This window comes from Aspergillus caelatus, assembly GCF_009193585.1.
Source record: "Aspergillus caelatus strain CBS 763.97 unplaced genomic scaffold BDV27scaffold_97, whole genome shotgun sequence".
Classification (NCBI taxonomy): Eukaryota; Fungi; Ascomycota; class Eurotiomycetes; order Eurotiales; family Aspergillaceae; genus Aspergillus; species Aspergillus caelatus.
In genome coordinates, this window is record NW_022475360.1 from 55,542 (window position 1) to 76,282 (window position 20,741).

General features: G+C 47.3%; 9 protein-coding genes across 9 annotated transcripts; 4 read left to right on the top strand and 5 right to left on the bottom strand.

The window, feature by feature from the left end:
* Nucleotides 1-275: 275 nt before the first annotated feature.
* BDV27DRAFT_158166 (pepsin-like aspartic protease) lies at nucleotides 276-1,730 on the bottom strand (the record flags this gene model as incomplete). Its single annotated transcript, XM_032072633.1, has 3 exons — nucleotides 276-1,054; nucleotides 1,109-1,414; nucleotides 1,514-1,730. 3 exons carry the CDS (start codon nucleotides 1,728-1,730, stop codon nucleotides 276-278), a joined length of 1,302 nt encoding a protein of 433 aa, XP_031927186.1.
* A 1,690-nt stretch (nucleotides 1,731-3,420) lies between these two features.
* BDV27DRAFT_128997 (FKBP-type peptidyl-prolyl cis-trans isomerase) lies at nucleotides 3,421-4,289 on the bottom strand. Its single transcript, XM_032067088.1, has 6 exons — nucleotides 4,118-4,289; nucleotides 3,992-4,059; nucleotides 3,863-3,923; nucleotides 3,772-3,792; nucleotides 3,676-3,717; nucleotides 3,421-3,620 (listed from the first exon to the last, which is right to left on the bottom strand). Exons 1-6 carry the CDS (start codon nucleotides 4,252-4,254, stop codon nucleotides 3,563-3,565), a joined length of 387 nt encoding a protein of 128 aa, XP_031927187.1. The 5' UTR covers nucleotides 4,255-4,289; the 3' UTR covers nucleotides 3,421-3,562.
* Nucleotides 4,290-5,269: 980 nt separating this feature from the next.
* BDV27DRAFT_145573 (uncharacterized protein) lies at nucleotides 5,270-5,965 on the top strand (the record flags this gene model as incomplete). Its single annotated transcript, XM_032070429.1, has 1 exon — nucleotides 5,270-5,965. The coding sequence occupies one exon, from the start codon at nucleotides 5,270-5,272 to the stop codon at nucleotides 5,963-5,965; it is 696 nt and encodes a 231-aa protein (XP_031927188.1).
* Nucleotides 5,966-7,879: 1,914 nt separating this feature from the next.
* BDV27DRAFT_129002 (pectin lyase fold/virulence factor) lies at nucleotides 7,880-9,304 on the top strand. Its single transcript, XM_032067089.1, has 3 exons — nucleotides 7,880-8,456; nucleotides 8,525-8,637; nucleotides 8,687-9,304. Exons 1-3 carry the CDS (start codon nucleotides 8,014-8,016, stop codon nucleotides 9,109-9,111), a joined length of 981 nt encoding a protein of 326 aa, XP_031927189.1. The 5' UTR covers nucleotides 7,880-8,013; the 3' UTR covers nucleotides 9,112-9,304.
* A 74-nt stretch (nucleotides 9,305-9,378) lies between these two features.
* BDV27DRAFT_129004 (uncharacterized protein) lies at nucleotides 9,379-9,842 on the top strand. The gene has a single exon (XM_032067090.1). It carries the CDS (start codon nucleotides 9,394-9,396, stop codon nucleotides 9,763-9,765), a length of 372 nt encoding a protein of 123 aa, XP_031927190.1. The 5' UTR covers nucleotides 9,379-9,393; the 3' UTR covers nucleotides 9,766-9,842.
* A 1,213-nt stretch (nucleotides 9,843-11,055) lies between these two features.
* Nucleotides 11,056-12,477, top strand: BDV27DRAFT_145575 (uncharacterized protein; the record flags this gene model as incomplete). Its single annotated transcript, XM_032070430.1, has 4 exons — nucleotides 11,056-11,112; nucleotides 11,213-11,380; nucleotides 11,462-11,853; nucleotides 12,222-12,477. 4 exons carry the CDS (start codon nucleotides 11,056-11,058, stop codon nucleotides 12,475-12,477), a joined length of 873 nt encoding a protein of 290 aa, XP_031927191.1.
* Nucleotides 12,478-12,892: 415 nt separating this feature from the next.
* On the bottom strand, nucleotides 12,893-13,494 carry BDV27DRAFT_158171 (uncharacterized protein; the record flags this gene model as incomplete). The annotated part of the gene is made up of 4 exons (XM_032072634.1): nucleotides 12,893-12,980; nucleotides 13,038-13,114; nucleotides 13,164-13,298; nucleotides 13,351-13,494. 4 exons carry the CDS (start codon nucleotides 13,492-13,494, stop codon nucleotides 12,893-12,895), a joined length of 444 nt encoding a protein of 147 aa, XP_031927192.1.
* Nucleotides 13,495-14,309: 815 nt separating this feature from the next.
* On the bottom strand, nucleotides 14,310-16,798 carry BDV27DRAFT_145576 (beta-glucosidase; the record flags this gene model as incomplete). The annotated part of the gene is made up of 2 exons (XM_032070431.1): nucleotides 14,310-16,594; nucleotides 16,660-16,798. 2 exons carry the CDS (start codon nucleotides 16,796-16,798, stop codon nucleotides 14,310-14,312), a joined length of 2,424 nt encoding a protein of 807 aa, XP_031927193.1.
* Nucleotides 16,799-18,415: 1,617 nt separating this feature from the next.
* On the bottom strand, nucleotides 18,416-19,192 carry BDV27DRAFT_158173 (uncharacterized protein; the record flags this gene model as incomplete). Its single annotated transcript, XM_032072635.1, has 4 exons — nucleotides 18,416-18,516; nucleotides 18,579-18,706; nucleotides 18,775-18,901; nucleotides 18,964-19,192. The coding sequence occupies 4 exons, from the start codon at nucleotides 19,190-19,192 to the stop codon at nucleotides 18,416-18,418; spliced, it is 585 nt and encodes a 194-aa protein (XP_031927194.1).
* Between the last annotated feature and the right edge of the window lie 1,549 nt (nucleotides 19,193-20,741).

Sequence of the window (20,741 nt, forward strand, 5' to 3'; positions counted from 1 at the left end):
TGCTTAATTAGCTGGCATAGTCGTGTAGTCACCAACCCCTTTACGTATACTTTCAAATTTAGCTGAGCTAGATTTCCGATAATCAATAGTAGGAAGTACTCAGGAAATTTATATGAAACGTGAATTTGTAAAGCGCGAGTGGTAAATAAAGTACTATACTATACAAACTAACAATACTATAACTTTTACAAATGCTTCTGATTTCAGGGGATCATCACACTTATCATAACACACAATGAAGCTCAATGTTATCACGACCGGTGAACCTTTAGATCTCAGATAACTGTTGTAAAGCCAGTAGCCTCTGTGGATGCAGTGACGGGAGTGGAAAAGCCTGAAGTTACGGATCCGCTGGCACTCGCTGGGACAGATCCTCCTGGAGCTATAGACCCAGTGGCGGTCTGGCTCACAGAAATATTGGGCGCGGAGCTCCATCCAGCAGGGAGGCTACTGCTTGGGATAATTTCCGTGATGTTGGAGGTTGTGCTGTTGAAATTAGTAGGGGCCATACCGATCCACTTTTCATCCAGATTATAGACAACATATGCCGCACGTAGCATGCTGTCGCCAAGCAGTAGCGGTCGGTTATTTTGTGCCTCCATGCCAAATATACAAACATCGTTACCGTTCTCATCGGTCATCAAAGTACCGTTGGGGAAAATGACAGGTAAAACAAATTCATGTAAAGGAACAGGGATAGCCACTCCAGTCGGACCCCCAAAGCCGAAGTTGAATGTCCCAGTCACAGACTTCGCCAACCCACAATTGACCTGGCCATTATCCTGAACCCCGGCTGCGCTGGCTATGTTGCTATATATGTCATCCGGGATTAGAACATGCGTGGTACCAGAATCTAGAATGGCATATTCCCTGAAGTCCTGACCAGAAATTGTGGTTTCTGTACCATTCGCATCTGTGAAGGAAAAGGAGGTCCATGTCACGGCGAGATCAGTGAAAATCCCACTCGCGTTCGGTTCCATTGGCAAGGCTACTAAGTCATTGTGATATTTCTCAGAGTCGTATCCACCAAAAAGCACACTCCCGGTGTTGTTGTCTAGCTTTTCATTTAGCAGGCTTATAACAATATGTGATGGCTCAGGGGACATACCAAGATCGTCTAGCCACAGGCTATATGAACGACTCTTCGTAAGACCTTGCTGTACCATTTGGTCCACGAAATTGGGGTATTGTGTTATGTTCGATTCATCTGCCGGAAACCCAATGCCCATGATGCCAGTAGGAACACCTGCCGCCTGCGTTGCGACTGCCAGACTGAGGCCTTTAATGGTTATATTACCAACAGAAAAATCATCCTTAACCCAGTCACCCTTCACTCCTGAACCTTCGGTAACGTAAGATATTTCAAAACCCCCTTCAGATGTGACAGTCGCCGTGCTGGACCGGTTTGGATTGTCTGGAAGAAGTTGGATGTTAGTGTACTTCCAGGTGAAAGCAAAGGTGAAAGGACGCGACAGCAAGCAGGTATAAGCATAGGTTCAGTTTCTAAACTTACATGCACCGCCCAGACAGTAAGAAGTTGAGGGGTCACAGGAATGCACACCAAAAGCCCAGACATCACTACTACCAGTATCCAATTGCAAATTCACCTCTTGCTTCGGGGTGCCAATAGAGGCATTGACATAATATATGCCTGCTGGTAAATAGTTTCCTAGTGAGACATTAAAAGTGCCATTATTCGAAGCACTTTGCATGCGCCGTGAAAAGCCCATCTTAACAACATTTGGAGAGCCTAGGACACATGCTGCTAGAGATAATGGCAAAATAAGATGATTATAAGACAGTATAAGCCTCATCCTGAGATTTTGGAGAGACTTTAGAAGCACCTTGTAGATAAGTGGTTTACTGAGGTCAATAATTTTAGAGCATAAAGGTGAAACTAGCCACTTCAATCAATAATATATATATGTGTTTCCCGTCGATATAATATAAAGCAATACCATGTGAATGTGTCATAGAATAGGATTATGCTTTTAGTATCCTGACTGACATCTTTAAGTGTACGAACCATCTGCTGCTGCAATCGGATATGGTTCCCGCTGATGTAAGAAGCAATAAAGGCTTCGGCTCCAAATCCGCCTCCAATTACTCACTATACTGGGGTAATGGCATGACACAATCTTAATGCAACAAGGTTTTCATATTTACGAGTCTTATGCTTATGGTATTGGTTCAGATCCACTATGGACTGTAAAACCTATTTATTTAAATTGACTCTAGGCATCCGCGAGAATATCTAGCATTTTACAAGGTTGTTACAGCTTTACATTTGAGGGTGGCAAGACATAAATATACCCATGGCTTCGTGTCGAAGAATTCCATGGTAGTAGCAATTACCAGTAAAGTTCGGAAGGCCTAGGTTTCTTCCTCTTATAGCAAGATCGCAAAATCAACACAAGAATGTAAATGGTAATTTACTTATGGAGATCTACACGAGAATCAATGGCAAACCGGATTTCTTTTGTCTTCACTGTAATAGCTTGAAGCTGTATAGGTAAAGTTTATCCCACTTACCGGTTCCTTAACATATGGCGCAGAACAATCTCCAGATGACCTGTCAAAAGAGTCCCAAGAATACGGAAGTAGGTTGCTTGTCATTGTCTTCTTAGGCGAGAAGATATTACACAATTTATAAGGAAGAGCCTATTACAAAGATATTATAAGAGGCTAAACCGTTATTAGCCTCCTACATCTGGTATTCATTTCCAACAGGTTATGAGAGTAAGCAGATGTAAAGGAGGAACACTTTGTATTTGAACGTAAACGTTACATGGCTCTACTTTCATAATGCAGCATATACATGACCAGCAGCTATACTCAGGGTCCTGTAATTGTTAACACCGAACAGAAAGAGACAATCACGTAGCCTGTGGTCCAACAATCAATTCAGTCCGAGTTCCCATTCATGCATGACAATATGAGCCATCAAGGGCGATTGGACGATTGGAGAGCACCGTTATAGGTATCGGTTTCGGAGCTTCTCCTAGTGAGGCAGGGACCGACATTGTGGAATGCTAGTCAAATGGTCTTCGTGTCGCAATGTCTCTTTTTTTCAGCGTGCAGATAGTGCATGTTTGTTGGAAGTAGAGCCCCTGGTGCTACCTCCATTTTCCTCACCATCCCTCTCTTGCAGAAGGAACGGCAGTCACCAGCAAAGTAGACTTGTTTGTCGTCTGAGAAACAGGAGCACTGAGGGTTCTAGACGAGGCCATGGCTCATAATGTATAGTCTTATGATATGCGGCTAGTTGCGTAACGTAATCTACACCCGGTTGAGTTTCAATAACGGAAGTCATGTCATGGATGGCTGACTTTACCTTACCCCAAGTCGCTTCATTCTGGAGTAGACTAACCCTTGAAGCGATATGAAATTGATATACCTTGAATGTGGGAGCCAACAAGGTGCTGGGCTAACATCCATGCTACCCTTTTGCGGGCCATGTATTCCTAATAATATACTGTTGTACAATATACAAGAAACCTTTGTAGACGCAGTATGGATTTAATACACAGGAGAGTAAACATACAGCATGCCGTACCTTTCACTATTCGGAGTCATCTGACTGAAGAGTGCGTCCATTGATGGCCAAAAGTTCCACATTACTATCATTGTCGTAAGTGCCTGCTCAGGTCCGGATTCAAGAGAGTCGATACTTACAAGACAAGAGTTGAATTACCGGGGATAAATGGAGGTGCACCCCTTCATGCTTTGTGAGCACAATGCGTAGGAACAATCCATGTAAGGAGGACTTACCTTGCACCATATCCGTAGTGACTGCGCACACGCCAAGTACAACTGGTTAGCAAAAGCTCAAGGGGGTAGTCGCGCATAAAGAGACGCTTACGGCCCAAACGTAAGAAGAGCCTTTTCCCCAAGGCTCATGCCAAGAATTCCGACCTCCCATCCTGATATATGGTTAGTGGAACTATACATGACAGCGTCACGAAGCTGATATAGATAACTATGTACATACCTTTGATGACGGTACCCATACCAATCTGGAACGTGAAGGGGATTCCTCGCTTGATACTACTATCGAACCTGGGAAAAAAAGGGCAAGGTTAGAGAAGGCATACGGCAATCTTCTTATGAGACCTACCGACGCCCCCGGTTCCATGATCGGGTCGGATCGTAAAGATAGCCATGGTAGTGGACCGTGACCATATCGCCAGCTTTGGGATAATCCACCCCATTACCGGGACGGATAATATCCTTGATAAAGTCGATTATACCCATTTTTTACATAGAAGTTGTAGAACGAGGTGTACGACAGGTATTCAATCCCAACGAGTTTTTGTTCTAGCAAATATTGTCGGAGGACCGGGAAAACGTCCCCGGTGATCACGTGGGAGTCACATTTCTCCCGACGCGTCTTGAATGGCCTCCTTTTGACCAAAACCGTGTAGCAGCCTCGTCTCTTATTTTATGGAAATAGAGGCATCTATCTGCCTATGATTTTTGTATTTTATGGTGAAATTTATATTTGTTGCATCCCTCGTCAGTGACCATATATGCTATAATATGGAGGGAGGAAACGCGCCAGAGTTTCGTTGAGTACTCTGAAGGAGCCTTACCAAGGCTATCGCAGGCGGCGGTCATATTTCCAGATGTCTGATTTTCTTACGTCAAAGGGTCAATACTCAGTTTTCCCCGTTGGTGAGGAAGGATGATCGTGAAAGCTACTATTACGGAGCATTATGAAGATCGTAGATAATCAGAGCAGGTCATACCGTCATGGTTCTTCGAATGCCGATCTCAAGGGAGCTGAGAGCTCTTGATCCCGAGCTCGTTCAGTGTGCACATTTTATTGGACATCTCTCCATGCGAGGAACCTAAGAACCTGCTAAGTTTTCGGAGTGGACCTTGACCAAGCCGATACTTCCCTCAAATAGAAGCCTCCCGAACTGGAAGTGGGGCCTTGGTTCTGGAGGTACGGAATAGGTACCCTCAGCTCAACAACGAGCATTCCAAGTGCCCACTGACAGAAGCCGAATCAAGGAGTGATATGTCACATTGGTTATCTCAGTCACCGATATGGAGAAGTTAGGGTTCACCAGCCAGCCACCTTGCACTACATACTTTGGCGTGTTCACCGCCCGCCGCATGCGACTGAACTCCGACGTCCATGATTATATATTGATGTCATGACCCCCTGATGCCTGCACTTGATATTATAGTATATATATCAAGACCCGTCAATCGTTTTGTATATGCTTGTCGGTGTTGACTTCGATCCTGTGCAATTCAAATCATGAAGTCGTTTACTTACTACGCCGGTCTCCTACTTGTAGCCCCCTTGGTTACCGCAAAGAAAACCAACCTGCAATGGGCGATATGTGATCCAGACCCTCAAACTGTCCTCCGAAAGCTGGGACTGGGAACACCCGACCCTTACAAAGAAAACCCGATTACCTACTATGATACAACCCCCCCGGTATACATTTCCGATGGCCTCATGTTCCGCACCAAGACTTCGAAAGGCGAAAATATCTCCACGGTGAAAGTACGACTCCAGCAGGAAACCTCCGATGTGCCGGAATCGGCAGAGTGTGTTTGGGATCGCTACGGTGAAAATCCTACGTACACTTGCGAGAAGCGATGCCCCTTGCAGGGATCTAGCATTTGGTGCGACCAACAAATCGAGCTCGCGGAGCATTACGAGAACGTCAACTGGGAGGAGCTTATAAATTATGGTCCGTATCAGAATGCCAAGTGGAAGATACGGATTGAAGGTCACAAAGCCAAGTTCGATGACGTCGCCGCCGGCTCGCTACACCTGATGGAAATCGAAGCCAAAGTACCGAAAAAGAAGGCCGATAAGGCTTATAAGGAAGTGACTGAATACCTGAAAAGCCATGGGATTGTATTGTGTGACCCACAAGAAGGGAAAACTGCTAGACTCTTCCGTGCTCTGGGTTATACCGAGGATGAGCGAGGCGATCTTTAGTGGTGGGTAGCCGGTTTCGTACTTTGTCTTGGCCTTAACGGCCCTCTAGGATGGTGTACTGGCGGCATAGTATACGATATAGCGCCAGAATCCTCCTGTATGATCACGTTATATCCTAATTGCAATTACTTGTCTCGATTACATCCTATTCATCGGTCCTGCCGTGGAGTTTATGTTTATCCTGGCTTTGCTCAAGTGACTGTTTTAAGATGCACTTTCAGCTGTCGCAGTTTGTGCAGAGTAGCCATCCGTTTTTCTACATCACCTGATAGTACGGTTAGTTTTCCAGTATTCGCTACTAAGCTCTTAACAAGAACCGATCAGCATCCCTACCCCAGTGGTTTCGCCAGTAACGTCCATCACCGCGCAAATCGGACCCACACCGAATGAAGTTGTTGAATGGCTTCGGGCTCTGACGAGTACAGCCGGGATGGGCTCAGTTTAGACTCCTTTCGACCATCTTCCAGATGTCTCACTCTTCCAACGTTTCCCCCTACAAGTTCGCTCCTATTCTCATAGCATGATAGCTGAGCCCGTCAGATCGTCGGAACCATCATTTTCTCGAAGCCAACAATGGTACCAATAACACCGGTTTTGTTTTCACGGCGTTATTTCGGTTGGCGCTTAGGTCTTCTCTTAGTCTCGGCTGGTCTCCGCCTACAGTTCACAACCCTGTACATATATTCAGCCCTGCGTGCCCCATCGCACTACGTGTTGGTGGGATCCTGTACGCATTAGAAGTAGTAACACAATATGCAGTGTTGACGCTCGAGAGTATTAAAGAAAGTGGCATGATCGTGACTTCGTACAGGATTAGCGCAGGTTTATCCCAACTGTAGCAAGGTTGCCTTCATGGTATCACTTCGCTCTTCCATGCCATCTCATTCTTAAGCGGATAGGGAGTTATTTCGCTATGACGAGCTTTTGAGTAGCTTCGGGCCTTCTCTCGACATCGAGCAATATCGGTCGGTGGGATCTTTTGCATGGCAGCACATATATCCAACGCAACATAGGCACGCTTTATGGTAGCTCTGTCGAATTATACTACAGTGGTTAGCGACGAGAAGCAGGAATGGGAAACCTGCAGAGCAGGTTTGTTAATGGGCAATGTGTGGATCATTGACGAACTCTCCATTATGGACGTTTCCACTCCACTAAAAAGCCAACATTAGCCGATTTCTTTAGGCTTGCAGTAAATAGCATGTTTAATATATGAGCAAAGTATCGTCTACGTAAGAGATATATATTTGGGTCTTCTTTGTTTTCTCTTCTGGTTAAAATAACCGGAAGAATAATGGAGGCAACCGTGCTGTAGTAATGTTTACCTTTTAGCTAGAAGCGACTAAATTGAAATATAAATAAAATAAAATAATACAAAATAAATAAGTAAAGGCGTAAGTAGAGCACCGGCGAAGGATTGCACTGCTAGCTCTTTTTGGTAAACTTATCTTGCCTCGCCATATTGACCAGGGCCAGCAATGATGTATTACTCTGTGGTCCAGACCTAACGGAGTTCTAATACCTCTATCTCGCAATTACTGAGCATCAAAGGCCCACCAAATAACACATTTTCCCTCGGCCCGTAGGAGATCAGGCGATCTGGTCTTTGAAGGATGTTTCTTGGCAATATATTTCACTCCTATATAGCTCACGGCACTATAGCCAAGACAGACCTCAATGCTTGGCAATGAAAAAGAACGCAACATCTCGGTGTCTTGACCGGGCGATTAGCAGGGGAAAGTGACAAGGAACTGCAGAAGTGTGGAGCGTAATGAGTATAGTTTGCAGCTGTTATGGGGTAAAGTGTTGTTCTTAGCTAGGGCTTCTCTTGTTGGTATGAGTTATGCAGCAATTAAACCACTAGCCAAGCCAGGAAAGTCAAGATAGTGAGGTTCTAAGACATGATATTTTTCAGCTCACTCTTGCTCAAAATCAGATGGGTTTGATCACTATAAATATGGGCAGCTTTCTCCTCCTCCTGCTCTCTCCAGAAGAACAATCTGTCACGAGCACTACAACTTCACGATCCAAGACGACTGAGCTTCATTATGTACCATCTCTTGGTCAGTTTCCTCGGCCTAGTGGCGGGAACCGCCTATGCAGCTCCAGTTCCGGAGGTCTCCAGCATGAACACTGTCCGCAACAGCCCTCCTCCTGGCTGTCTTACTGTTGGCCCCGCTGGACAACATCATACCGTTGGAGCTGCGCTGAGCGCTCTCGGAACTTCATCCTCACCCGCCTGTATCTATATCGCTCAGGGAACGTACAAAGAGCAAGTTGTCATTGACTATAAAGGCGCTTTGACTCTATATGGTGAGACCCCCGACACCTCATCGTACAAAGGAAATGCGGTCACGATCACCCATACTATCTCCTCTGATGACGCTGGCACCCTGGATGACAGCGCTACATTGCGAGTGAGGTCTAGTGACTTCAAAATGTACAACATCAACGTGGTGAACGGTTATGGACCAGGCAAACAGGCACTCGCGTAAGTGCATCCAACCTATGCTGATCCAAATTTGCCATAAAGTGCCTAACCAGAGCAACGCGTGATAGACTATCTGCAGATGCCAACCACCTGGGCTTTTATGGCTGTCAATTCCGTGGCTTCCAAGATACCGTCTTTACTAAGACGGGAACCCAATTCTTCTCCAAATGCTTGATCCAGGGTAAGTCGAATAACGTCTCGGTGCGATGCCTTTCTAACCACGGACACAGGGTCGGTGGATTACATCTTCGGAGGTGGATCTGCTTGGTTCGATCGATGTGATATCCGCTCTACGGCCCCTGGTTATATCACTGCCAGCGGACGTGAAAAGGCCGACAATTCCTGGCTGGCTTTTGACCACTGTACCATTACCGGAGCTAGCGGTGTGGACCTTAAGGAGAAGGTTTTTCTTGGAAGGCCTTGGCGGCCTCTTGCACGGGTCATCTATCAAAATTCGGATTTGAGTGATGTTGTTTCACCGAAGGGATGGAGTCCCATGGCCAAGGGCGCGACTCCACTGTTCTACGAATTCAAAAACACCGGAGCGGGATCCAACACATCGAAGCGAGAATTTTTGTCGCCCATTGCTACTGCTGTCACGCGAGAGAGTGTCTTGGGCAACGATGCTGCTAAATGGGTTGATGCGCGATACTAGAAGGCCGCAGGGTCAAAAACATAGTCCACAGAAAAAGTCAGGGGTGTTATATTAGCTCACTTTTGGGGATCCACAGCTCTTGGCCGGTGTTAGAATTTCCAAGCCGTGCCTTGTTTTATTGTTATGAGATGACGATGCATTGAAAGAACATTCCTTTTGATCGACACCGGAGAATTACTTGCTCCGGGTCCCGCAGGCTATTATTAGATAGAAATTGAAAGAAAAAAAAAATCCACTTTACACCTTCCATGCGTTGCTTCCATACTAACTAACCCGTGCATCATGGAGCCCTATGATTGTGTGTCCGCTATAGCTGCACTCATCCCACTTGTTGACAATATGATGGAAATTCTAAAAGTCTATGCAACACAGAAAGCCAGGAATGGTACTCGAGATATCTTGAGCCTGCTGTATGAGATTTCCAATCTCGACGAGCAACTCGAAGACCTCAAGAGACTTCTTCAAGCCCCAGAAGGAACAACACTGGTATATTCGCAGTCACTTTTCAACGACTCAATGGTATTTTGCACGGCCTTGGAGAACTTGAGGAAGATAGACCCCAAAAGCTCCCAACCCCTATTGAGCCGATGGGGACTTCAGGCACTTCAATGGCCCTTGCGACCTATACTGTGTAGAGACGGAGGACATTATTAGTCATTTCGAGAAATACCAGTACTTCCTTAGTGTCTGTAAAGAGACCGATTATCAACTTTATTATAGGCTCACCTTCCACTCATTCGTGCTCCATGTATCACGATAAATAAACTACTACTCACCTCGCTGAACAGAATGAGTCAGAACCTGACTTAGAAAATCGCCGATTGCTAGAGCCTAGCCTCATAAGGGCCACTCACCACATGGCAAATCGGTCATGGAGGCCAGAATGGCAACTAGACTCCGGTAGATGGGGTTATGTTTAGGGGGGAACTGAAAAAATTTCAAGTGGAGATATCGAGCCTTTCGATCCAATCACTTTCTGTGAGAGACCGATGAAGGAGCGCTAATCGAGTAAAGGCTCGTGCGGTACGGAGTAGGAGCTCCACCATGATTGAGCCCGGCATTTGCGAAACGAACCCAGAAGATCAGGGCTGGCTGAACTTGCTGAACTCAACCCCTCTTTGATCCTGGATCATGCATTCTCTGGGCTGGTCTAAGACGGAAAGGCTTTCCATGCTCCTCGTAACAAGAACTTCCACGTCCAGGATATTTACACTTTCAACGGAGTACGTATGGCTTGATAGCATTGGCTTCTGATAACATTAGGATGATGTGTGTGGTGTTATCATTATTGAACTGCGCGAAGAAAGGCCCTAGAATTATTCTGTACACAATCTTTAATCTGCTGTCGTGCCTGGAAAGGCATGTTACGAAGTAATCGTTCCCAACAAGGTAAAACTGTGGGCCACGATTTCACCATGCATGTAAGCGAAATGAACCATGGTGGGAGTGCCCCATATAGTTCGAAGGTATGGCTTAAGGGCCTAATGACTCGCGTAGGTCGCTGGAACCACGGATCAAGGCCTCGTGGTTGCACTCCACTCGGGTCAGATAAGCGAGTTCCAGCCTCTTAATCTGCCGGCAAATACTAGAAGATCGCCATCCGAGCTTTTCAAAATACCTCTAGGTTCTTATCTAGTTTTTGCTCTTCGTCTTTCTAAACGTCATTTGTTCTATTACACGCTCGTTGCCTTTCTTTTGTTCTTCTGCTATGGTTTATCCCCCAAAAGCATGCTGTGTCGCATCAAGTCATGAGGGAACTTCCGGTTTAGTAGTGCTATTTTTTTTTACAGGTATTTAATTATCCTTGGTCCAAAGAGGGGAAGCCTTTTGCCAAGAGAGGTAACTTTTCCTTGAGAAATGAGTCTCTAACAGACACAGTTCAAGTGCCCACTCTCGTTGAACGTCGAGCCTATCCCTCGATAAGGTGACAATACCCTCATCGAAATGGATACCTTGATGCCCCTAGTAGGGAGAAGCCGGGCGATTTTCACCGTCTGCGTGGTAATGATGTGCCTCTCGATTGTGGCTGTCCTACTGCGAGTCTTTGTTCGATCATATCTAGTGCGAGCCTTCGGATGGGATGATACATTGATGGTGGCAGCGCTGGCCAGTATCCTATAAACCGCATATGAGGACCACGGATTATACTGACCGTGAACAGGCACTGTTTACGTTCCTGAATATCTGCTGCATTATTGGAACCCAAAATGGTGTTGGCCATAAACTTACGGACTTTACGAGCCTGAACACACTGCAAAAAGCCATGCTGGTATGATACAAGGCACACCTATCCGCTCTGTGAGAAACTTCTTAATATAAAGCATCGCTAAGAGTCCTACGCCTACGCTAGTGGTGGTGGTTAGGTCAAATGCTCTACATCTGGTCATCGGCAGTCGCCAAGGTTTCAATCGCCCTGGCCCTTATTCGTTTGACAGTACGGAAGATACACATGATTATCCTTTGGACCGTTATTGCTGTCGTCATTGCGATCGGTCTTATGTTCTGGCTCGTCCTGCTCTTTGACTGCAACCCGGTCTCCTACTTTTGGGAGCGCCTTAATCCAACCAACTCGGGGACATGCTTATCGACCGATATCCTTCTCGCCATCGCATACCTTTATAGCGCACTTACGATTTTCTGCGACTTTACCTTGGGAATATTCCCTGTCTTCTTGGTTTGGAACCTGCAGATGAACGGGAGGACAAAGGCTGCTTTAGGTGGAATCCTAAGCATGGGCGCTATGTTCGTGTCCACTGCCGCGCATATACTGCTATTCTGTAGTACCTCTGTGCTGATATCATTTTTAGTGCCAGCGTCGCTGTTGTGATTCGACTCCCTTTTCTACAGAACTATAAGGACACTGATTTTCTTTGTGAGTTGCCACGAACCCTCCAGTATCGATCCAACCGTCCCCACCTTCTGTGCTCCCTCCGTGACTTCTTGGTCTTTGGGGAAGAGCTGACATGTTGGTTAGATTCAACGTACCAAATTGCGATTTGGTCAGTGATGGAGACCGGTCTTGCTATCATTGCGGGAAGTCTCATTACACTACGCCCCTTATTCCGGTGGTTCCTGGATGGAACCGTTTCTTACCCTCAAAATGAGCGTAGGGGGAAGTATCCCCTGTCGAGCCTTACCGGAAATACCTCCAAGACCGCCGCCTCTCGCGACCCCAGATATTGGCGTCCAGATATTGCTTCGGATGATACGTCTACTTTTGTTGTAACTTCGGTATCATCGCCGGACCGTCTTCACGGCAATGATAATAGCAGCCAAGAGGTTCTGTACCCAGTGCCGGACCCCTGGACGCCCCCAAACAGTGTCAATGTGCATAAAACGTTCCGGGTTGGAGAAGAGGAGGCCTGAATATAATAATACCTTACGTTCTCTCCTTTCAGTATATGTTCAATTACCGCCTGGGGCAGATAACAATGCGCAGTAGCATTCTACACCTGGGGTATATAGTTATATCTAATGAAATTACCGCATATGGACAACGATAGCCCTCGCTCGTGGTACCTTGCCTTGTCTTGTCTCAGGACCACTGAATTTACCAGGAATGCCAAGCTGCCTCCACTTTCAGGGATGTTAGATTCTCTATCTTAAAATGCGGAGTCCGTCATTACATCAAAAGCCAGGCCTTATAAGCGCAAGCATGACAAATACTTATGGCGTGTATACAGCTACAGTTATAAGACAAGCCTTAGTCTCACGCCGAATATAAGGAAAGACCAGAGCTTTGTATTGAATTATCAGCTGCATCTGGTTTGACCATGCACTGTTAGACCTCTAACGGATTGGAAAACGCCAAGGAGTTCTGGCTTTGGTCTGGGGTGCCGTCCGTCAGATTCCCAGTATTGTCGAAGCCACTTGAATCCCGATAAATTTAGCTAGCCTTAGATTCTTATGAGCCCTTTCAATGGCACCTCGCATTCCAAATTGTATTGCCGTTGAGGTGATTTCTATATTTGCGAATCTTGCAGGCATTCTTGCTTTCTCGGCACTACAGAAATCAGTAACCCATAAATTTGATATGACAGCACTTTTCATACGGGCCATGCAGCGTCACATCCCCATTGGAAGTCAATTTTGTTCTGTTTAGATTTGGCCGGACTGGCTGGTAGGCTTTTATCCTGAGCCACGCATATCCCGTACGTCGAGGTTTTCTGATCTGCCAAGAAGCATTCCTTTGTACAGTCAGTCAGAGCTTTTATTTGGCGCGAGGATTGGTAGACTTACACCGTCGTAAACTTCTAGTTCTTCCGTTACAGCATCGGCGAGTGGTGGTAAGACGGGCTTAGCGCCACCACCGGCTGGGGGTACTCCGGCATGACTGACGGAGAGAATAGTAAAGATCAAGACAGTGAAAGTGGCTATCTTCATGTTGAGATCACTTGCCTACTGCAGCTTGCTTACAGAGTCGGCATTGCGAAGCTTTATGTATGTCAATTCCGATGCGGAAATTATGTTCCTTGTTCTCCAGTGTTTATACTTCCTTTGACTGTGCCCGCCGGTACAAACTTTGGACTCGCCCTCTCTTCCCCCTTCCTTTTCAAGGTTCAGGACATAATCCAGGCCCTGAAAGCCTGTGATATTCCCTCTTTGTTGAACTAATGACCAACAGCTAGGTTAGAGGCTGAGTATCCACTCTATAGGTTCGAGCATCAAGCTCTGGAATCCAGTCACCCGGGCAAAGATCATTCCACACCTCCACCGGTTGTCTAAAGTTTGACAAAGGCTGCATTAAAACACGAAGGCTAACGCCCATGAGGCCATGGCGCAACTGGCTCTGATTAAGACCCACCATCGAAGGGTCACCAATGCGATGATCATAGCGTTATACCTATGGAATGTGAACGCGACACGGTACCCGTACTGGTCTTTAATCGCAAAAGTGACCGTCCAGGAATTTGAAATCTGTTTTTGAGGTCAATCGAGTATGATTACGATGTACCACTGAATCTCGAGGACAAAGCGGATACTTTTGTATTACTAGAGCCTCGGGTTCACTGTGGGGACAGTTCTTCCTACCTACGCAATACAGTTTACATACGCCCAATGTTGAGAAATGCAAAGCCTTGTCTAACTTTTTATTTGTTAAGATATTATAATAGATTCTAGCTGCCATATCTGATTCCTGCTGTCTAACATTCAGTTTTCGCGAGGCCCGATCGCAGCTGCTGTAAAGCCGCGTCAGGCTATAGGCTCAACGAGCCGGTCAACTGGATATCCAGCACACTCTTTCCAACATAGAGGTTGTAGCTTCCTGCCCGGAGTCCCCAATTCTGCTTCTCTGTATCCCAGGAGCTCAGGTCGCGACGAGTAAGATTGAATGTCACTTGCACCTGTGCTCCCGGTTCAATGAGTTGCTTCTCGAATCCTCGCAGAACCTTGGCTGGGCCACCCGGAATGGCAACGTAGAGCTGGGCTACCTCTGCCGCCGCAACAGACCCAGTATTGGATACTGTACAAGTCACAGTGGCGATGATATCCCACAGTGAAGCGAGACCACCCTCAGCCACGGTAGTACCTGGAGCCAGGTAGCTAGTGCTCACGTTCGAGGAAGTGGAAACCTTCAGGTCAGAGTAGGCAAATGTGGAGTAAGTCAATCCATACCCGAACTCGTACCGTGGTGTGATATTGGCAGCCACGAAAGCCTTGTAGTCGATGTAGACACCCTCGGTGAAGTTATCCTGGGGGTAGTAAATGTCGTCGGTACCGGATTGAATTGTTGGGTTCAGGAGGCTGCCGTAGTCGGATTCGTTCTTGGCCACAGTGTAAGGCAGGCGACCAGATGGAGATTGTTTGCCGTACATGATTTCCACGAGGGCTCGGCCGCTATCCTGTCCAGGGAGATGAGCGTAGATGACCGCCGTGATGTTATCGTTGTCAATCCAGCGATCCACAAGACGGACGCCAGCATTGTGAATGACGACCATGGTGTTGCTGCATTGTGCCGCGACATTCTGTACTAATTCGTCAGAGCCGGGATCTGCCAAATATGGTCGATCCCATCCCTCTGAGGACTGCTCGTTGATAAACACGATACACGCATCACTCGCCGGGTTCACTAGGGGATTCTGAGATGCAAAGTCCCAGGCGAGGAACGTATCATCTTCATATGCTTGGCGCTGGAACGCATTAAAGGGTGCGTCAATATAAGATGGCGTACTGGCACCTGAGCCACCGCCAGTGATCGTCGTACCATTAAGCGCTACCCCAGGGGCAGAGGAGGTGGGGTTCGCACTCGAGAGGAACATATACTGAACCATGTTTGCGTCCACAGTTGAGCCATTAGGGTAAGTTAGGGTGTTATCATAGCCCATGGACCACATGTTCCAAGGAAGGTTGTCCATAGTGTTGCGAGCAACAGCCACGGCGTCATACCCGAAGAGTGAGAGAAACTGAGGTTTCTTAAGGGGCAGGGCATTGTTCGTATTCTTGACTAAAACATGTCCCTCTACGGCGCCTTGCAGGATAGTGGGCTTGGACTTCGGATCTCGGGCGTCGGTTAGGTTGTGAGGGGCGAGAAGGCTGTATGGGAGGCCATGACCGGGGTTTGCAAATTCCGCATATTTGTACCAAGTAGCGACGATGCGAGTGGCCATATCATCCAGGCGTGTGGACGACAGCGACTCGTTCTTGACAGCCAGGGCAAGAGTGCCATTCTCCCAGTACGAAGATGAAGGCATTACCATGTCTAGCCCGGCCTCTGCACTAGCAATCCCACCCTGCTGAGCACCCCAATCGGTGACGACAAATCCTTGGAAGCCCAGTTCGCCTTTCAGCAGGCCATTCATAGCCTTGCTATTCTGGCAACCGTAGCTATTGTTGATCCGGTTATAACTGCACATGACGGAACCGGCACCCGCTTTGACTGCATCTTGGAAGGGCCAGAGATAGAGCTCATGCATGGTTTTATCGTCCAGATTGGAGGAGAGCGATTGGTTTCGACTATTCTTCAATAGTGACGGCGGCTTCCGATGCGCTTCCTGTTCGTTTCCGATAAGATGCTTCACGCAGGCAATAACAGATTCCTGCAACCCACGAACGGTGTCGCCAGTCAAGGCACCGGACAGATAGGGATCGTTGCTGAAGCCTTCCCAGTTGCGACCGCCTCGAGCTATGCGGCCAATGGGTCCAGCCACTGGGCCAAGTGCGACATTGGCTCCCTTTCGCTTAAACTCAGCGCCCATATACTGGGCACGGCTATATGTGAGGTCGCGGTTCCATGATGCTCCCACATGAACTCCTGATGCGTAAGCGTTGACCATGTCCGTTCCTCTCACACCATTCCCGGCATCTTGGAGGCAGATCCCAGGGAATCCCAATCGTGGGACACCTCCGCTGGTCCCAGAGCAACCGTTGGCCGTAGAACTATAACCATATGTGATGTTGTTCTTTTCTTTGTCAGTCATCTGAGCCACGAGCGACCGGGCCTTGGTGAAGGCCTCTTCCCAATCCCCCAAGCCCTTTGTTTCAGCTGTACATGTAATATTAGCTATCCCGACTGTATATGTCGCTAGGGCCCGAACAATGACGGCTTACGGGTTGGATAGACAGGCTCTGAACGGCCATACGACCAGTAGTGTTCCAGATCGGCGACATCGGACGCACGATTCTGCACTGCAGCGCCGACTGCTGGCTGCAGCGCAACAATCGTAGAAAGTGCCACTGACAGCTTCATCTCTGTGGCACCCACACAAAAAAGCCGACAGTAACAGAAGACAAATGGAAGAAAAATTAGGCGCGTGCTACTTGCTCGGATTCGAGGACTACGGACGTTGCGTGCCTCCCGCGCTTTTATAGTCCTTCATAGAGACAACCACTCCAGACCCACGCGTCCCCGATGCTTCTAGCCTTTGACACGGACTCAATGAGCTATTCCTTCGCGATGTCGGCTTCATATCTCGCATGGTAGGCCGCTCTTCAGCATGAAATCTCCTAGCCCGACAAACGTCCCAATGCTAGGCCTAATCCAGGAATTTCTGATATCATATGTGGAGTAGCAGAAATTGCTTCGGTTCTGCTTGCCTTTAACTTGCATACGGACGCGGACATTATGTAGGAAAAGTTGCGGGGACCCCACATTCCACTCTCCACATGGCCTTCAAACGGCTTAGAAACCAGGCGTCGGCAGAACCCCGGTGAAAAACTGGACAGGATAGAGTTTTCGGTATGCTTAGATTCTTTCTGACTGGCTCTATCACGAACGGTCCCCGCCTAGTTGGCCAGTTTGACTTGACCATATCTGGTAGCCAAGCTAGCTCTCACGACATCGGAGACAGTCCGGGGAATAGGTTGTGAAATGGCCCATGCAACGAAGAATTGTCTGGGGAATCCTGACAGACTGAAGATCGGCCCAAGTATTTCCCGTCCGGCATTGAACTTCGGCATTGCAGCATGCGACGTCGCAAGTTGGCCGACTATTTCCCCGTCGATATCGATCTGAGCCCGTAACCACGTTGAGGCAGTGGAACCGAGATAAATGCAGCCCGGTTCTATTATGTTTTTTTAGGATACCCCATTCTTAGCTTTGCTTTTTACCCTCGGCATGGGGGAATCCGTGGTGTTCAATTGAGGTCTCCAAGGTGCCCTGGCATGCTTAGGTATACTATGTACCAACTCCCTTTTGGCAGGGTATTCTAGCCTTTAGTTCATCTCAAATACCATATAAGTCTTAGCTCAGGTTAGAAAGTCTCCTTAAATTGATAAATTCCGATAGACGCACACTCCGATCTGGGTTAGCGATATCCTCCCCGATCACAATTTGGTAATTGTTATGATTATTGTACATCTTGTTTTATCTATTTTATTTTATTTTTTCTTCTTTTCTTTTCTCTTTCCCATCTCGTTCTACCAGCGGTCCGTCTAAACTATAATCAGATATCTCGGAGAAATATACGGTAGTCCCGTCGGAGTCGATGGATGCGGGTCGGAGATGAAGTCGGACATATTCTGGATGCGCGGATATCGGCTCGAGGATGTTCTTGCTTTATGTAATTTTTATTGTCCACATCAAAGAGGCTTGTTCTTGCAATCCGTTAGTCCCTCCGTAAGCTTATATGTTTTATGTATTCTCTCTTTTCTCTTTCTGTAAGTTGTTATAGCAATCGGTGCTAGTCTAAGTATTAGGGTGATTCTACTACGTAACCACGTTTCAGCTAGTTAGTCAGAAGGAAATAAAGTACATTCAGTAAGAGATGTTGAATTCTCTTAGCACTGAGCTACCTAGGTGCGGTACCTAATACACTCGAAGCCTACCCAATCCTACACTAGACCATTCCCCAAGTCAACCCCGTTCTTAGATGGCAGTGACATCGACCCAGAAGCGAGTGTCGTCTGATTCGTATTTCTTGTCGCTTTCAATTTGGGATTTGATCCATTGCACAGCATCGCGGTACCCTATGTTCATTTAGCATCTATCGATGCATTGTGACGGAAAGCCACAGTATCAGAATACGCACGCTTGATGTCGTCGGTGTTAGGGTTATTGACACCAGATTCGCCATTGCGATGTCCAGCGAACCAAACGTCAAAACCGAATTTAGCCTCTCCATCGTGGCGAGCCTTGATATCCTTACCAAGATCGCTGCTGTAGGAAGTGTCAGTATTGGTTGCGGAGACTGTGAAATTACAAAAGACAGAGCCACGCTGACGTACTTCAGAATTGCGCCGTTGCTAACATCACCGACACTCTGCCCCAGAAACTCGGATGCTGAGTGGCGGAGCATGTACCAATTCTGCTTGAAGATACCAAAGTTCGTGGCATCTCCAGACTTGCCATCACCTAGAAATACATGATCGCGTCAACCGACTTGATTTTGTCTACTGTCAGCGGATGAAACATACCGTACGGATAGTCGGTGCCCATATTCTTCGTCTCAAGCATGGCAATTGCCAGGTCCATGGTAGTACCCCCAGCACCGGTGACCTGTTGCTTGCGAGATCCGAGGCCGGAGATCTGCTCAGAGCCTCGCTTGTCATCACGCGCAGCCACACTGGCACCTTCGGGCAAGGCCGACGAAAGACCAGTTTGAAGAAGGGCAAGGGTGACCGCGATGAAAGCTTGGAACTTCATGTTTACTAATAAAGGGGTAGGTAATACTGTTGTTCGAGGTTTGCTGTTGCTGATGAGACTGCGTTCTGGAAATGAAGAGACATGCCAGGTAAATGCATATATTTATACTAGAAATCCGGATAACTCATTCTTGTGCTCTATACTCCTGTCAGGGCCTATTCTTGACCCGGATCAGAAAGGTTTCAAACACTTCCGTTCCAAAACTGGAAGAGATCTTCACGCTTAACCAACAGTATGGCAGACTCTCATTGCAGAAACCATGAGCAAAGAGGCCCTTGGCATATACAAGACGCCTAGCGTCTCGTTCCGAATTAGCTTTGCGGAGGATTCCGTCGACCCCAGACAATTTCATGCTACGCCTCCGCGTATCAATACGGAGGAGTAGTCCGTTACCAAAGCGTACTAGTCGTCGATCTAAAGTTTATGTCGCTGCTGAACAGTAATTGGTATAGGCTTACAGTAGAGCAGTTACAATCACCTACGATGGCGCAGATGGCGTGGCCCAGGTTTGCATTCGTCGCAAGTGAGAATCAGGGCTGACAGTCTCCGACTTGATTAAACACGGACACACCTCCATGGCCTTGTAAGTTATATTGACTATCTGACGTCGGCATCTAGCCATTCGACCACCGAGACACGGCACGCGGCAGTTTTCGGTGGATCTCACCAGCCGTTATGTTCTAGAAGTCGGAAACTTCCGACTATTTGTAGTATCGTTTCACGTGCTTGTCCTGTAAATAGTATCCATCCATCATCATTTCTAGCGGAACTTGACGGCTTCATTGAACTACGGGGCCGTCCCGATGTCATGCAATATGCACTCCGTTCCAAGGTTATCTGGACGTTAAACACCGAAAGGGCTTTCCAGGCCTGCGCAAAATAATAACAGATCTAACTGACACGGGTCGCATTCGTTTTATTGTTTCAGAGATGTCTCTCGTCGTTGTACAACCGCTTCTAGCCACGTCGAGCGGGAAGTCGACTCACTCTGTGAATACGCGCAGTCGTAAAGAGCCTAATCCTCTGGGTGCTACCAAATCGGACACGGTCGCATAGACAGAAGACAAACAAGTCGACGTACTCCACCAATGTAGATTGACCAAAAGGAACGGAGTAATTTGTCTCGAGCTAGCCAATGTGAAACCATGTCCGTGTTATCAGCCCCGGCAGGTTGGGCCACAACAGGGATCATCTGTATATGTCTATGGGCAACATTGAAAAGAGCAATAACTGTATCGAGAGTGTTTCATGGATGTAAATAGCTCAACTACTAAAAAGTAAGAGTAGCATGTGAAAGACAGAGCTAAGATATGACCCAAAAGATCGAATGCCCTGCGCTTCGTCTGGTAACTGATAGAGTCATGGACCGTTTGTTTTCGATATAGCTATGGCCTATACATCGGTATCACAGAGTAAGGAATACTTCCCACTGCACCATAGCCATCTTCGAGGTTTGCGTGAAGCCTGTGATGTCGCCTCACGTCAGTAGATCGCATAAAATCCATAACTATGCACTTACTAATCGCCAATGTATTTCTACCACCGACCG

What these genes read in the sequence shown, in the direction of transcription:
- BDV27DRAFT_129002 (XM_032067089.1), top strand. Translation starts at nt 8,014, where the DNA reads ATGTACCATCTCTTGGTCAGTTTCCTCGGCCTAGTGGCGGGAACCGCC. An exon ending in CCAGGCAAACAGGCACTCGC is followed by an intron (nt 8,457 to 8,524) that starts GTAAGTGCATCC and finishes AACGCGTGATAG; the next exon opens with ACTATCTGCAGATGCCAACC. An exon ending in CTCCAAATGCTTGATCCAGG is followed by an intron (nt 8,638 to 8,686) that starts GTAAGTCGAATA and finishes CCACGGACACAG; the next exon opens with GGTCGGTGGATTACATCTTC.
- BDV27DRAFT_129004 (XM_032067090.1), top strand. Translation starts at nt 9,394, where the DNA reads ATGGAGCCCTATGATTGTGTGTCCGCTATAGCTGCACTCATCCCACTT.
- BDV27DRAFT_128997 (XM_032067088.1), bottom strand. Translation starts at nt 4,254, where the DNA reads ATGGGTATAATCGACTTTATCAAGGATATTATCCGTCCCGGTAATGGG. An exon ending in TATGGGTACCGTCATCAAAG is followed by an intron (nt 3,924 to 3,991) that starts GTATGTACATAG and finishes ACCATATATCAG; the next exon opens with GATGGGAGGTCGGAATTCTT. An exon ending in GGTAATTCAACTCTTGTCTT is followed by an intron (nt 3,621 to 3,675) that starts GTAAGTATCGAC and finishes CGACAATGATAG; the next exon opens with TAATGTGGAACTTTTGGCCA.